Genomic DNA, 17,743 nt, shown 5'->3' on the forward strand with positions numbered 1-17,743 from the left:
GACACCCACCATGTACTTCACAGAAGCAAATGTGACTGTAGTATTTTGAAATTACTAGATATGAGCCTACTCACTCCTTTGGAGTTAGATTTCTCACCAAAGAAACAAAACAGTTTAACATGAAGGATCTGAGTTCACTGGTTTTCCTTTAAAAGGATTCAACTTTCATACTCCATTACTACTGTTCACTTCATGAAAATGCTTTTGAAAACAAAAGCAGTTAAATATTTCAGAGAAGAATAAAATACAGAATACACAATATACCTTGCCCTCCACAGGCAGGGCTGATATCTCAGCTACCTGGTAAGCCAAGTAGTGCAAGCAAACAACCAATGGTAGGTATCTCCAATCATTTTACCTTCGGTTGCTGAGCAGTGAATTCCTCAGGGGTTCAAAAAGCTCAGAACTTTGCAAAGTGTGTACAACTAAGTAAAAAAAAACCAGAACAGTGAAACCATCAAATAGAAAACTGTGAAGGGACTTCTTCATCCTAAAGAAGTATTCTTCACCTATTAAGTACATAATACCATTCACAATTCCTTTTCTCTGTACTTTTATATTTACAGGGATGGGTGGATATGTGTACCTATAGTTTCAAGTCAGTATTCCAACATTTGTCTTAATTTGTAAGTGGCAGTGAAGAAGGCAAACATTAAAAACTGGGGACAAACCATAAAGGTCTGTTTCCAGGAAAAATCTTAGTTCAAAGAGGAATGAGTTCAGAGAGCTCCTAGTGAACCAATGCAACATTCTTCTAAAGATTAATCCTTTGTGCAAACAAATCCTAAACACACAAAGCCAGAAGCAGTCCTACATGAAACATTCTGGGTTTAGCCTTGAAAAGTACTTGACTACTAAAGCTTGACCACTCCTATCCCTAGAGTTCTCGCCTACAGGCTGCTGCTACAGAAGGCCATCATCTCAAATTCAGTATGGTAAAGATACAGGGGAAGGTAAAATCATTTGCTTTCTGTTGCTCAGCAAGCCAGGACACAAAACTGTTCTATTGTCAATGCATGACTCAGGCTGAGATTGCAAGACCTTAATTTATTGTGTCTTAATTTACCACTGCAGATGGTAAATGAAAAGCAATTCACTAAACAGTTACAAGGTCATTGAAAGATCTTGACTACATTTGGCATTTGCTTCCTCCTCAATCCTGTTTGTTTGTGCTTCATGGCAGTTCCAACCCATCATACAAAAAAGCTTTCTGCACAGGATCCACGCTAAGTGTAGCATACCCAGACACCCACAAACTGAAAAATACAGGACAAGTAAGTTTTTATGCAAATTTATTAATTAGCTTTAACAACAGTAATACATAAATCAATACTATGTCCAGCATAAGGTTGTATAATAAAATATTCTGGTAAGATTGATTTCTAGTGCGTACATTTTTAAGGGCAGTTTTTATCCAATTTGGACATTTTTTAAAAAAAATAAATAAATACAAGGCCAAAAATGCTTACTTAATGAAAGTCCTGCTAAGTAAGACTTCAGGCTCCACACTGCTTCAAAGCACTACTGAGTACAGGTGTCTGCACACATCTTGGACTTGCACACAAACGGGCTTGTGCTCAAGCAGCATACATTTTTTGACATCCAACACAGACTAATACACACAAGTTTTTCAATTTAAACCTCCTTATTCCTCTTCATATTAGCATTCACTTTTCTCTTTTAGGATTGTCTTGCCTTCCAGCTGTGATGTGCACATATGAATCCCAACCACATCATGTTAACCAAATACAAAGCTCCAGTCCTCTCCTAATAGTACTGCACTATCTAGTGGAACTATTTATGGAACAAATTGCTACTCAAATTAAACAAGACTAAATTGTTCTTGGAGAAAAAAAAAAAAAAAAAAAAAAAGCCTTTGGGAACAGGCAGGACCATGGCATGCTCCCAGCTCTATTTATCATGTTTTTGGAGCTCTCTAGACTTGAGGAATACATCCTCTCTGGGATGTCTGGTGCTTAGTGCTACAGCATTAAATTTTAGGCACCCTGGGTTCTGTGCACTGCAGACAGCGCAAAAAAAAGCTGCATTTTCAGCTTTGTTTCCCTGATGGCCATTGAGTCCAAGATACACAGTGGCCTTCAGATGTTTTTCTAAGTGCAGTATAGAGGCATTCACTGACATTTGGACTACCTTTATTTACATTTAACAATATTAAAATCTGGTCCCAATTTAAATTAGATACACATGAGAAAATATGTTTGGCAAATCAGAGCTATTTTATTTACTAATGTACTTATCATAATACCACATAAGGCTATCCTTTGGACATATTTACTCTACAGATCTAGATAAGCTTATTTTATTTGTCTTCTGACAAATTCTGCTGATGGCAAAATTCCCTTTTCCTTAAGTTACACTCAGGATTGAGTCAAATTTTAAACCTACTCTAAATTACATATTTTTCTTTATTATATCAAAACACAACCCAAATGCTTGGTCAAAGTATAAACACTTATAAACCTAGTGAAAACATCCCTGAGAAGCTTTCAGCAACGTAGACAAATTATTAGGTTTGGTCCATTAGGAGAAAAATTTTTACATCCAGTTATTGAAAACTATGGGCTACAAGTCCATTGGTTGTACATTGGATTCCCATTCATGCCATTTCACATCTCTTACAAAACACTGTATCTGAGACAAAAGCCACTAGAGGTTCTTTACATTCTTTGATAGATAATGTAATTGTTACAAAATTTGTGATGACTGGCCTAGATTCAGCCCTGGTTTGTAACGCCTTTAATTTCAATGGAGTTCACACACATTCCAGGGTTGAGTCTGGCAACATATATGACTGTGAAGGACAGTACCTAAAATTAAAAAACTCTTAAAAGAGGATACTTTTAACAAGTTGCTGACATTATGTTTTCACAGGCTACTTATTTTGCAAACAAACACTTTACCAATATTTAAATTTAGAAGTCAGACTGCCAAGCCATAGGAAAACTCAGAACACCACCAAGTTCAACTCTACTGAGAAAGCAAAGTGCGCAGTTTCCACAAAAGTGCACGCAGGGTTAATGTCTGTGGAACTGTTGTGTTAGTACACATGCAGAGTAAAAAAAACCAAAACAAAACAAAAAAGGCAAGAACTTATTGAACAGAGGGGACATAATTTTCATTGCTCTGAAGTTGCTTTAGAGGGCCTCTCAGTCCATCATGTCATTGGTTTAGCAGTATTTTAGAACAAAGTCAAAATTCATATACACATCAGATAAATGCAAGTAATCCACCTTTTGTATAAAATATTAACTATTTTCAAATGCAGTTGTTTTCAGAAACCCTATTAAAGCCTGATATATTGGAAAATTAACTAAAGCTGCTTGTACTCTGAGGCAAAAATTAAGTTAGCACTAGAGTTTATCTTTCTGTACCAGTACTCCTGACCTTAGCACTTTATGCTACATCAAACCTGAGCAAACCTGCCATTTGCAATTTAAAAGCCATGCTTTGTAATATTACATCAATAGCTTCTGCTAAATGAGGCTTTTTTACTCTATGAAGTGCAACAAAAGTGTAATACAATATTTTGTACCTAACAGTTGTTTAATTTGTAAGGAAACATGCAAAAAACCTGCAAAGGTGTTTCCATAAAGTTAAACCAAACCATAAAATACTATAAAGGTTTTGGGGAAAAAAAAAGAGTTTACTAGAAGAATTCAAGGAGGATCATAGAATATTTTGAGTTAGAAGGGACCCACAAGGACCCTTGTGGATCAAAGTCCAATGTTGAGAGAGGATGTTTATACCAGTTTAAGAATATAGGTGAGCAGAACTGTTCATGGTAAAGAAATATTGGAGAAAAACTCCAAACAACCAAATACTGTATAAAAAGTTATTCTGAAGTAACTAAAAAGAAGGACAAGACCTCATTTTACTCTATGAACACAAAATTATTCAGAATTCATAGTAAATTGAGTATGTATAACCACTCAACCACAGTATCACTGTGGGGGTCAGCAGTGGAACTTGAACAGTAATTTTTTGATCAAACACCTGACTTGAGACTTGTGGGGAACCTTTGATATTGCAGCTGTCAAGATCCAACCAGGCTGTCTTCTGTCAAACATGAAACATTTACAGGGTCACTGTAAAATTAATTTTCTTTCTTGGGACAGCTTCCTCAAACAGCTATAAAAGTAATGCATTCAACTCTAGAGAAACACCTCAAACAGGGTCATAAAAGTGTATGTGCTTAACCATGGTATTTGTGAAGCAAAGTTAGTAAGAAGTGGATCCTTTCAGACAGTAGATGTATTACCAGGTGGTGAACTGTCAGGGGCTTCTTTGGGATCAGGAGTGTGACAAACAAAAAGTTGTTTTCCCAAGCTTTTTTGGGCAAATCTGAAGTACATTATGTGCCCCATTGCAACAAAAGACACAGAAATAAGCACCAATAAACCAAAAGCTTCAGGATTTGGGGCCAAGATGACCATGATGAAGTGCAGCAAGTCAAGAAGATAATTCATGGAGTTTTGGACACCGTTTATGATGCCTCTTTCAGATTCTATGACGTTTTCTTGGAGTAACTGTGTGACAGTCAAATCAAAGGACCAAAGGCCTACGGAGAGAAAAAACAGTTATCCATCCTGCTGGGCTTCTCATTGCAAACTCATCACTGGCACAATTCAATTCATCCTTCCAAGCACTCACTTCTGCCAAAAATGCACAGGAGAAGATACCCTCTTGTTGACTAGAACTGATTTCACACTCAAGAGCAATTTGCTTTCCTTTTACAAAAACTTCCTGAAATAATACATAAACTCAACACATTAAGTTGCCTGTCACACCCTGTTGCATCATGACTATCAAGCCAGTGTTTTACTCATCTTTTCCTTGTTTAAATAGCTGGGTTACAGCTATTTATAGTGTATCCATGCTAGCTGCAATCACTGAAGTCCTGCATAAAAATCAAACATCTTTCAAACTATGCAGAATACACAGTTTCAAATGGCTGACATTAGCTTCCATATGGGTTTAGTCTGTTCATGATTCAGCTTTAGAAGCTTATTTTGCAAACAAACTTAATACATATGAATCAAGTATTCTATTCCTCTAGCATTCAGCAAAAAACACAGCAAATGAAGATAATGATTCTACAGATGGCCATCACTGTTCATTACATTCATATATTTGACTGCCTATTGTGTTGACAGATACTAATACTACACTAACCAGCAATGCCTCAAAAAATTAGGCAGCCATCCAAATCAAAGGTTCCCTTCTAAATGCCAAGACAATTTTAGTAAGTGGATTAATTTAGTAAACTGAAATTTGAAGGTTTTCATAGCAGATGTGTTTAGTGCTGTTTCCTAGTAACGAGTAGTTTCATTTGCTTGTGAACAAAAATAATTTAGAGATAAGCTTTCCAAAAAATACATTACAATCTTCTCCACAGGTAATAGATTTTATCCTATTAGTGATATACAATATACATGCAATTAGTACTGCAGTCTTTCCCCCAGTGATACTACTGCAGGATAGCTTCATTTTTGTGACATATAATCAACTAGCCCCAGAAACAATATGTATCACTTCAATTATTGCCTCTAATTCTAAAATCAACTGTTTTTAGTTGACAGGCACTGTAATTTTTAGAATTAAAAGCAGACAATAAACCAAATTGTAATAGAGATATAATACTTACCAACTCTAGCAGCAATGACTCCTGCAAACAGGAGACTAACAGAGAGTAAAGGCACAGGCTCAGGACTCATCTCTGGGTCACTGTCAGCAGGAGCAATAGACCCATTTGACAAGTTGGGCATTCCAGTTGCAAAAATCATTTCAGGTTCTGGAGATGCTATAGTAGGCAATGGCTCATTTTCAAACAGCCTGGCACTGATGTCAGCAAATGGAGAAACAGTCAAATCCATAGGGCTTCCAGGCATAAATACAGAGATAGCACATAAGATCAGACAAGCAAACTGAGCAACTCCAGAAATAAGGCCCGTGCGAATGAGGCCACATTTGCGCCGCAGCCAAGTGAAAGCCACTGTTCCCATGATTCCAGTGACTGCTGAGGCACCCATGAGGAGGCTTAGCACAGAGCCACTCAGCCCCTGAGTGTAGGCATAGCCTGTAGTGATACAATCAAATCCCAGAACAGTCATATAGAGAAATGCAAGGCCCATGCCTGCAAGGAACACGGGCTGGTTGTAGTACGCCACCCATCCGTCCCGGAACGTTATGAAAGGTTCGGCAATCCGGGCAGCGCAGCCGACTTCCTTCTCCTGCTGGGGCTCAAAGCCACTGACATCTTTCTCAATAATTAACTGCACTCCTTCAGCGGGCTTCACATCACTCTCTGTAAACAGAAATGGGGCTGTCAGATACACTCCCACCTGCAAAGAGCACAGTGTAAAGCAACAGACAGCTGTTTGCAGTAAGCTCACTGCTGCGGAGGTGCGTCAGTCAAACTCCACTACCAAGCTCTCTTAATTATCTAAATTAAAATCATTTAAAGTGTTCATAAATCCTACCTGGGGAGTAAGATCAAGTAAAGTTTATCCCTATCAATTTAATTAATTAAACGATGATAAGAGAAGGCACTGACTGCTTCTAGACTTGGGACTGAATGCTCCAACTCCACAGAGAAATTATTTGCCTAATGAATGCCAGTGTCAGTTGGCATTTTAACACAGCTTTGTATGCTTAAAAGCACTGACTGAAGAAAGAAGGGAATACTTAAATATCTATGAGTATCTCATGTCATGGCAGAAGAACCAAGGCTGAAGCCTGTCCAGAGCCAAAAGCTTTCAAAGCTTGACTTAAAAATACCAAACAAACAAAAACCTACACATTTCTACAATTCCATTCTCACTGTAATAAAGGAAAAAGGCACATCCACTGATCACAAACAAAAATCCAAAAACTCACAGCAATATTTACACTAGTAAGGAGAATAAAAATTCTACAAATGTCTGGATGCCTGAGCACTGTTTTTACACTATTAAGTTTGAAACAAACTCTACCTACAGCAAGTGAGATGCATGAAGTACTTCAGCAACTTTTACATACTCAAGTCTTCTAATGAAATCAGAATACTGCAACAGCAAAGATTAAGAAGTGTTTCCTACATATTGACATTGCAAAATGGTTCATTCTCCAGAAGTATTTAAGATCCAGGTCCAAAGCTATGGAGCCTTCGACACTCTCTTGTTCTCTAACACTTGGCTGCCATCAGCCTGGTCCAACAGCTTTTACCACCATGGACCCGATGACTGGGAAGACAGATCTCTTCAGTACTTTTAATAGCAGCTTTCTAACTCATAATATATTGAGACAGGTTGTTAGTTACTGTTTAAACAAAACCCAAGAATTCTTCATGTTTTGAAAAAAACCCTAAAAAACCCAACAAGAAAACCCAACCAAAAACCCACAACTTATTGTAGCTGGGAGGCCTTAACATGAGCTTTCACTAGTATTCTGCCACTTTAAACATGGGGAAACACTTAAGTTTAGTATTTCAGCATCTGACACTTCTACTACTTCACAATAAAAGCTCTGCTTCTGAATTTAAATTTCTGATGTTCGGTCTATCTAAAATAACGTTAATATCAATTTGAGTGTTAGTAATAGCCATTGTCATCTACACTGCAAATCCCACTTGTACTGCTTTGGCCAAGGAAGCAGAGCTGAAGGCCAAAAGTTTATTTTTTTCCTCCACCATTTCCTGGAGCATTTAAAAACCATTCAGTCATGCCAGAATAGAAATACCACCATCTATTCTACAATCTCCTGAAAGCCTGTTAGTACTACATGTAAGCAGAGATGAGTTAACAAGGAATAGTCCTACAGAGGCTGTAGACACTACAGAGCCAAGGGCCTGGTCCAGCTTATCAGCTATAGTATAGATGGATAGGAGGATTCCTCATGATCAGGCTGAAGTTACAGGGCAGACTTCCTCTAAGGGGTTAATGAAGAAAAGAATTCATTCTTTGGCTGCATTTTATGGAATTTCTCCAAAAGCTACACAAAGTATTGTTGCTTAGATTACAGTCTCTGGTATCTATACCCCAAACCTGAAATCTTCAACCTAGAGTAGAAAGCTATTTAGCATCAAAGCAGTGCCTGTGGAAAACAAAAGTCAACACCTGGCTTGACTGATGCAATGAATACACAGTGAATTTGAATAGTTACTTCTGTGTTTCCAATACCTTTCTTTACATTCAGCTGTTTCAGTTCCGATGCTTCAACTTTTGCAGCTTTGCGAGCCAGAGTAGGGGTTTTCTGATAAACCTTCCAGAGCAGCAGATATTCCACACACATGGACATCAGGTTCCAGCCAGAAATGAATCCACAGCCAATCATCGGGGAGCCAAATGTCATTATCTGACCAACAGCCATTGGGGCCAAGATATTGGTCAGCTGATCAATTCTTCTTATTGTGGCATTCATATCTGTCAGAAATTATTTGATGATATGAGATGACTGGTGAACATTCATAGGGAAATATTCACTAATATAATTACAAATTCCACATGTATAAAGGTAAAACTACAAGTCTTGCTCCAACTGTAACTAGTTCCAGGAGCAACCAGAGGCACTTTCAGACTGTTTCAATGTTTAAGTTCACTGCAATAAACCAAGGTGTTTGTAAGCCAAATCCCTTCTCCTGCCAGTTTTGCCTGCATGAGGTCTTGCAGGTTGAGCATGCTGGGTTTACAGTGGCAGCATAGCCCTGTTCATCATGAGATCAGGTAAAACTGCTCAGCATGAGATCATTTTTACACAGCATTGACACTGTGGACTCTGAGCTCTACCCCTGTAACACTCAAATCTAGTATGCACAGCTCCAGGAGTCTCGTAAAGTGGAATTGTTTCTTGGGAAGATAGGTTACTATCTCCCAACACTGGAGCATGTATTGCTTAGACTCCTCCATTTACTTCTAATAACTGATGGTCACAGAACCACCATGATAGCAGCAGAACTTTGAAATAGCTTTTACATTTCCTTCTTAAGTCACATTGGTTGATGGCAGCTGTAGGCATCCTTAGATCTCTACTGAGCAAAGTCCTCACTCCTTTCTGGTCCTTTGATGTTTACAGTCAAAGCAAGCAACTCATTCTCAGCACAAATGCATCTTTCATTTGCTGCTAGGGAATGCCTCACCCTCCTCAATCTTATCTATTTTACTGTCATTAAACCATCTGGGTTCCAGTCGGTTTCCAGTTAATGCTGCCATTCTTCCACTCCTAAAAGTTGCCAGACAGTGGTTTCACACATGAAGCCCCTTTTAGAGTCCTGCTGTAAAATTAGATCTCCTCAAGGACAAGTGAAATTCTACATCAGTATGAAGCTGCTTTATTGAATCTGTAGAGAATTACTCCTTGCCATTCACAGAAACATTTGGGTTACTTTATTTCAAAATCAAATCAATGTTAACCTAGTTAACCCTCAGGCAAATAGTTAAGTTAGAGCTTTCATATTATTTGGCTTTTAAAATTCCATCCAACTAACCTTGGTTTTTTGAGTTATTTGAGGAAGACTAATAATTGCACTCAGAAAAGGTACAAAGAGTGAACAGGAAAACTAAACAAGGGCAACAACAGAGAAGCTAAGGTAATTTTTTATTTCCCTATGCCACTAACTTGCATAACTAAGATTTTTCTTTCAGGAAAGGTAACAATGCAGAAATGGACAATATTTGCTGTAAAGTCAGCATCAACACTTAATTTTTTAAGTTAAGGAATTTCAACAGTCTCCAGGTTACTCCAGAAAACAGGCCTGCTCAGCCTGGAAGGGATGTTTCAGATAAATCTGTTGAACTAAGGTGCTTAATGCAGTGGTTGTTTTCATTCTCAATCAAGTCATAAGAGAACTTACAGTAACCTCTTGCCTGATTTCTCGGTACAAAACATAAGTGGTCATACAATTGTGCCTGAGCTCATGAAGCAGTAAAGAGGCAGGACTGACTCCCAGGCAGCACTTCTCCGCAGGTGCGGTCTGTACTTTATCTCATGTGTGCTATGTGGGACAGGGAAGGGGGAGATGATTTGCTGAATGAGATCTGACACAAGTTTTAATGGTTCTCATTAACCTAAGACTTCTACAGATAGTTGCTATTTTTCCCTGTGATTCACATGTGTGAAGAAAGTTCACCTCTATTGCTGCTCTACAAAAGGCATGACCTAGAAAGGCAAGGTCAAAATAAAAGACTAGGGAGGATAATTTGCAGACTGGGAAATAAAAGCATGACGCATTTAATGTAGCTAAGAATTAACCTTTCCTGGATGAAATGGGTAAATTATATCCTTCATTGGAAATAAACATCAAGTAAAAATCTGGAATACAGGATTGAAATTTCCAAAAGGACTCTGAACTTTATGGACAGTTTAGGCAGCTTTATACAAAATTAGAGTCCAGAAGCTGAAATGCTGTCTAAGCCTAAAGATATCTAAACTGTGTCAAACAAACTTTAGTTCCAGAGTTAGTGAGCTATAGAGGTCTGGGTAATGTTAAACTGTTCTGTGCCTTGTTTGCAGTTCAGTATCAGTTCCTCTATCTGAGAAGGCTTAAGTCCCCTTATGGGGTTGATTCAGAGCCCATAGAGCCTGACCAAATTCATCACAAAAAAATGCTCCTTCCCACACTGTGTTACAATCAGAGGAGCAGCACAGCCAAAGACTGTTGTACACCCTTTGGTGTAATTTGCCTCGTACATCCTTGGGGAGAGTCCCAATTTCTCATATCCAACTGTCATGACTAGCAAGCTGCAACAGGAAATTAATGGTAATGAATTCTCTCTCCTAGTAGTATCAATGTCACTGTGCAACTGCAGAGCACAGGGGGGAAAGCAAACAAAAATATTTACTAGGCAAAAGATGATTTAGTCTGTAGCCTATGCTCAAAAGCACCAGATGTCAAAGGAAAGCAGAGCTTCCAATTCCAACTGAAGGAAAGTGTTCACAGTTCTGAGTTAGACATCTAATACTAGAGAAATGCAAGGTTTCAAATGTGCCTGCATGCACAGTATTACCTACTGGCAATTTCCTAACATACCTACTTAACTGTTCTGGACTTCATTCTCATGCATCTTTCTTTGATCTCTATGAGATGAGCCCAGTTACGCAAGAGTTCTGTTTCATTCCAGGGAACTAAAAATAAAGTATTGCAACACTTGGCTTGTTCAGCAAGACGAGTTTTCCTAACAGAGCTGCAGCAGGACTAAGAGGAGAGCAAAACAAGTTTGGGGATGCCTTACTGAATTGTAATCACAACCATAATTAGTGATCTCAGTAGCTGTAGTCCAGAGGGAGGAAGAGCAAAATAAAGGCTGCCCTTTTACTTGATGTTTTCTTATATCTGGAACTCAAAGATGCACTGATCTCTATAAAACTCTAGTCTTAAAATAAAAATAAAAATAAAATCAAGCTTGGAAAGTAAGACATGCAAGGTATTATAAAGGCAATATATTTCACCTGCCAGTTTGCTTCTGTCTTCCCCTGCAACCACAACAATCCAGTCCCTCTGAATTGTGATCGCTGTGGCAGTGCTGGCCAAATTAGCAATATTTGCTATTGTGATAACCAGGATATAGCACAATGTCTAGAGAGATGAGGGGAAAGAGTTATAATGTGAGAAAACTGATTGAGATCTCCACTTTCTACACAAGCAGAAAAGACTTTTATATTTGATTCCATACATTTGAGCATTATTCTTCACACAGAACAAGATCAAGTCTACAGTTCCTGGCAGAAAAAAAATCATCTCTGTTTACCTAACAAGTGCAGTTTCATTTGCCAGTTTTGGCCCCCAGAAATGCCTATACAGATTAGAGAAGATAAAAATTCATCCATCTCCCATGCTTCCCAAAGTCTCTTCATAAATTAATTTCTTATTAACAAGTTGAAGCACTCACAAGAAGCCATCCTTGGTATAATGTCAAGAGCTGTGTCTTAAACAAGAAGATAATCATCAGGATAACACCACACAGGATGACAGATGAATTCTGCACAATCAAGGACGTCTGGGCCACTGTTTTAAACCAAACAGAGAGCAACAGTTATGAACATAAGAATGAGCTAACTATAGCCTTAAGGTGGACATAATTAGGGAGCACACACAGATTTATTGAATAATCTTATTTTCCTAGTCTCCCCCTAAATATAAATGGCAAAAGTATACTTCACAGTAGATTCTGAATCATCCATTGTCTTAGTGAAAGAAAATCATGTCACTTCATAGCTCTTGATTTACACTCAATCTAAATCCCTGCTTTAATGCTGACAGTATGTTTCAAGTAGTAAAAACCTAGCTCAAGCGATTTTGAAGTTCTTTGTTAAGTAAAAATTAATTTGAAGAACTTGATCTCATTTTACTTATAAACCAGACTAGAGCATACATGCAATATGCAGAGTGCAAATGCAGCGTGTTTGCACTTAAGTTAAAGATGTTTGTAGCCAGATAAAAGACAACAAATAATACAAGCATGTGTTAGTGCTTTAATGTAAAAAGAATTTGGTCTGTAGTCCTTAAAGTTACGTATTTTTTACCTTTTGGGTTTCCATACATCTCTACACATCACATGGATTTAGCCTGAGTAACAGACATCATGACTTAAAACTGTTATCTTCCTGTCTTTGAGAATATTTTCGTATAACCATCACCACTCCACCCTTCTTAGAAGGGCAAGCCCCATTCTCACATTTGACGCGAGGAATTAACTCTGTCAGCTTCACCTTTTTAACATGAATTTGATCCATCCTTAAGTCAATAACCTGCTCTAGGCATCTAACCTTTGAGCCTGGAGTTCTTGTCCACCCAGTCTCCAATAAGGGCTCCCAGGAGAAGAACTGATCCCGCCACAACCAGGCCATAGACGGCAGTCAGGAGTAAGCTGTTTCCATAAAGTTCAACCAGGAATACAGACACAGCAAAATGCCACATACGATCTCCCTTCAAGAGTAAGAGAACACACACAACATTACTGGTTGCTCTTTTAGAAGTATACAGGTGCACTATTGTACTAAAGCTCTGTCAAGAGTCTGTACTAAAATAAAGGTTTGTTATACATACAGCAGTGGTGTGGAGTTTTTGTGGTTGTTGGTTTCTTAGGAGGTTTTTTGATGGCTACATCCCAACACCATTGATTTTATCCCAGTATCATTAAGATTATCTATCCTAATGAAGTGGATCATTACTGCTTGTAATGCTACAAATCAAAAAATTCCAGATATTTTCTATTAGTATGTTACTGGACAAAGACTGTCACCAGCTACATGGAACATAACTCAAAAAACTTACACAAATTCTCTGGCACAGATCAAATATTAACAACAGATTTACTGATCACTATTTAAATAACTTTCAAGGCAGGTTGCTCTTAAATGATCAAAGCTTAAGTGCTGCTTTATAACACAAGAGTGAGTCAAGTGGAAACAAGTCATCATACAATTCAGGATAGATATAGGTAAATGTTAACTGAAGTTTCTGAAATCAATGGACTTCAGCTGTTTTTAGTGTTCAGCACTGGCATACTACTCAGAGGAGGTGAAATAGCAGAGCTCATTTAACCTGTTGTAAACTCAATTTAACCTAGTGCTTAGAATAAAACACATTCATGTTCTGATACCACATGCTACAGGTAAAAAAGGATGACCAAATTGTTAAACACACCCAAGTGAAGTAATTTTCATTCTATTTAAAACATTTTTAGGTTTGCAAATAAACACATGGAGGTTTTTGTTGTCACATCTCACTTTACTTTTAAACATACTGCAGCAATACATGACAGAAAACGCTTTATGCAATCAGTAACAAAGCAGATGAATAGAAATCATTCATACCCTTCTAGGGCACACAGGTTGTTTAATAAGGGTTCCCAACATTAGGCTTCTACAAACCAAACATGAAACTGTTTTCTTCTGCTGCCTTATCTAAAATAAACAACTGCTATGTGGTACAGCAAAGAGTACAAGTTCCTAAGGACCTCAAATACTCAGGAGGGCTGGGGGAGGTGGAACATAAAAGTACTTTTCAAAATCAAAGCCAGACAAATCTAACTTACCATGTAACACAGTAATCATGAGATACATAAAAAGCGTATTATTTGGGGTCCAAGTAATTGCAAAGTGTGATTAGTCTTCAGTATAGTACACACACAAAAAGTACTTGCTTTTTGAGTAAACATTGTAACACGCAAACTTTGATACTTGTTTCCTTAAACACAGGCTGAAAAAAATTATATTCCAGTCATGGAAAGAAAAATTATATCTGTTCAAATAAAAACCCCAGGGTATTTTGTATGCTTTTTAAAACTAAATCCAATGGCAAATGCTACAATAAACATGATCATCTTATATGTCTCCTCTCATATATTATAAACTATTTTTTACTCAAGAGACACCTAAAGCCTTCTGTAAATATGTTCCACTTATATTCCATGGTTAAGTTAGGAGAAATATATAGAAAATATCCCAGCAATGAATCTGCAGGCATATAACCTCCCAGTTCTAGTTCTCACTTAAACTTGGTATGACCTGAGGTGGTACCTTCACTTAAAATACATGCAGGTGAAATAACTGGAAAACTGTTTATTAAGCTAGAAAAATGCACAAAAAATATTTTCATATTAAGTTTGGGTTTTTTCTTTATGCAGAGATGTTTCAGTTACTGGATTCTGACAAAATGAAAAAGGCATTTTTAAGAAAGTCTAAGCATGTACAAGTCAATGCCAGTCATTACTGTCCGAGTGAAAAACCAAATCTCACTTCAAACTCATGGAAAGGTTCCTTTGACTCCACAGACATCATGATTTTCCCGTACACTTCATCTAAGAGCCTGTGAACACTGTTCAGCTTTATCCAACACATTTGTCTGGAGTAGTGTGATCAGGTCAACCCACAGAGATCATTTTTGGGAAAACCACACCTGTTACAAACTGAAAGTATGATTTTCTTTCAAGAATTAAAAACCATAAAGAAGAGGCAAAGATAAAGGAGAAAAACAACATTAGTAAATTGCAGAGCATTGTAGCAAGTATGTCATTTCAAGCTAAGATCTATTGAAATTTGAACAGTAAATATCGTCTTCAGAAACAGGCAGATCCTTGATTACACACAACTTAGTCCCACCTTAAAATGTCTCAAAACGTGGCTATTTCAAAACTTGTAAATAACTACAGCTGTTCAGCATCACTACCCTTTTAAAGACAGCTCCTCCCCTTCTGTAACTATAATTACCCTTACACTGAATGTATACAATACACGTCAGAACTGAAGCCAACAAGCTGAGGAATAGCCAGGCTACCACCTACTGACAGCTTCCTGAGGCCTGAGGCACACTGATAAGGCTGGGAAGTTGCAATCAGCTGATCTCCTGGAAAACATCAGGCCTGACACCAACAAGGTGAAGCCAGCTCTATGCTGCTCCTTTTTTACTGCTGAGGGATAGACAGTAACAGCATAAGGTCTGAGACTCCAGTTCAGCATTGTTGTCCAGCCTATTGAGATCCCTGAGGCCAGGCACACACTCAAATACTTCACTGAGCAAGGGCCCAACTGAGCCTAGACTTTGTTCAAGTCTGAACATTTCTGGAGATGTGACATGTTTAATCATTTACAGCTTCTCCTGGCATTTGGGAACAGCATAGTAACACAGAAACCTAATTAGCTCTCTCAATTACAGCAAACCCCCATGTCTCTCAAGTTATGTATTGTGGACAGAGCCATTCTAAAACAAAGGTGATCTATTACTTGGTGTTTTGAAGATTCAGGTATTAGTTTACTGTTCTTGGTAGTAAAAACCTTCACAACTACAACACCAAAGCTTAGGAGATACAAAAGGTGAAGTCCTGTACCCAGTTTTGTCAAAATAAGCTGTTGTAACTTAATAACTTCTCCTGTTAGAGCAGATTTGTTTGGGAGTTTTTTGAGTCAAGATATTCAGCACAAAACGCTCTGGGACATGACCAGGAATATCCTGTTAATGTTGTTTAACAGAATCTTGTAGTCTACCATCTGTTACTGTGTGCAAGACTGCTTTCTATCTCTGCTCTGCCACCTTTACTCAGGGACTCAGAGCACACGCACGGCAGAGCTGTGATACACTGGTCAGAGAGGAGTAAGCAGGGCTGGCCAAATTGCCATGAGGCACTTTGTGGGCATGACTGACAAAAATTCCTGCAGGCACCAGCCCTGACCGCTGAAGGAGCTGTTTGGCTCATTGCTTTTTAATATTAACATCTGCCAAAAAATTGCACTTGTTTAGACAAACATTTGATACCACTCAAAGACTTGTTTTGCTAAGAGAAACTTCAGTACGATCTTTCAGGTTAGCAAAGCAAGAAGCTCCAGAGTTAGGCATGCAATGTTCTACTGCAGATCAGCCATTTGTTCAACACATACATCAAACCAGTCCAAATGCAGGACCAAAACGCAAAACAAGGAAAATGGGGAGAAACTTTCAATTTATTTTTGAACCAAGCCATTGCATGGAGACTTAAGATTGTGTTAAAATACACACACACTCTTCATTTTATTCTGTGGAACAGAAACAGACTGTCTATTTTTAGTGCATCTTTTAAAACAGCTTTTAGTATTCTTCAAGTGAGTAAAAGCTGGTATAGTAAGTTAGATTATCACAGAAGGAAAGCATTTCAGGAGGCAGATGATTTTACAGAGGATAACTCCCGATGCTTTCAACAAATTAGCTAGTGAGAGGCAGTATTGAGTCCATCGTAAACACTGAGCATTTCCCATTAATGAGTATATGAGTCCTTTACATATAATGCTGCAATGGGCTGATCCTCTATAAGGAGTCTCTCTAGCTTTTATAGTTACTTAAAAACATTAAAAGGTATACAACTAATCCCTCCAAAAATTGAGTACTGCACAACTCCACACTAAAACTAAACCTTCTGCAACATATTTTATAAAGATTAGGAAGACTTTTAACAGCAAGGTGTTGTAACAAGACCTCTATAGTGGTGTGGTAATTTGTGAAGATTTTTGGAAAGCACCAATAAAGCTCAGGTAAATCATAGCCAGATTAATAAAATCCTACTTCTACTACGCCAGTATTTTACTTACCCAAGTGGACAGTGCATGTCCAAGATAAAGAAGAAACTTTGCAGACGTAAAATAGGCAACCACAGATCCTAAACGAGAAATAAGAGACAGATGCTAAAGCAGATGCGGGCACATCCACCGCACGCAGGTACAGCAGGTACACTGGCTGCCGCGGACCCCGTTCCGAGAGCGGCGCGGCCGGGACAGGGCGCGCTGTGCTGTCCCCCACCCGCGGCCCCCGCCCCGCACTGACCGCCGCGCCGCCGGCCCTCCGCCTGCGCTGCCCGCGCCATGCCGGCCCGCTCCGCCGCTGCCGAGAGAAGGGGGGACGCGCGGCTTCGCTCCGTGTTGCCTTCCCCGACTTAGCTAGCACTGTAGCTGAAGTCGGAAAGCCTTGGCCTTATGCGCCGCGGGCGGCGGGGACGCTCCGCCGCAGAGGGGCCGAGCGCCGCTCGACGCCCGGCTCAGCGCTCAGGGCTGCCCACAGCGCTGGGCTGGAGGCGGCGGAGCACCGCCTTTTGTACGCGGCGGCGGCTCCGCCCCTGCCCGCCCCGGCCCTGCCCGGGGGCGGCCCCGGCCCCGCCACGGCCGGTGCCCGGGGGAGCGGGAGGGCCCCGAGCGGCCCCGGCCCCGCCACGGCCAGTGCCCGGGGGAGCGGGAGGGCCCCGAGCGGGCAGCGCCTGGTGCGGAGCTTCGGCCCCGGGCACCGCGG

General features: G+C 39.4%; 2 protein-coding genes across 2 annotated transcripts in view; one reads left to right on the plus strand and one right to left on the minus strand.

Moving 5' to 3' along the window:
* COL3A1 (collagen type III alpha 1 chain) overlaps positions 1 to 17,743 on the plus strand; it is a 467,081-nt gene that overhangs the window by 273,194 nt on the left and 176,144 nt on the right. The window lies entirely within an intron of this gene.
* On the minus strand, positions 1,276 to 17,517 carry SLC40A1 (solute carrier family 40 member 1). Its single transcript, XM_083865725.1, has 8 exons — positions 17,285 to 17,517; positions 17,053 to 17,120; positions 12,760 to 12,919; positions 11,883 to 11,998; positions 11,443 to 11,569; positions 8,178 to 8,420; positions 5,666 to 6,325; positions 1,276 to 4,579 (listed from the first exon to the last, which is right to left on the minus strand). Exons 1-8 carry the CDS (start codon positions 17,322 to 17,324, stop codon positions 4,260 to 4,262), a joined length of 1,734 nt encoding a protein of 577 aa, XP_083721851.1. The 5' UTR covers positions 17,325 to 17,517; the 3' UTR covers positions 1,276 to 4,259.

The sequence above is a fragment of the Zosterops lateralis genome (assembly GCF_965231275.1).
Source record: "Zosterops lateralis genome assembly, chromosome: 7".
Classification (NCBI taxonomy): Eukaryota; Metazoa; Chordata; class Aves; order Passeriformes; family Zosteropidae; genus Zosterops; species Zosterops lateralis.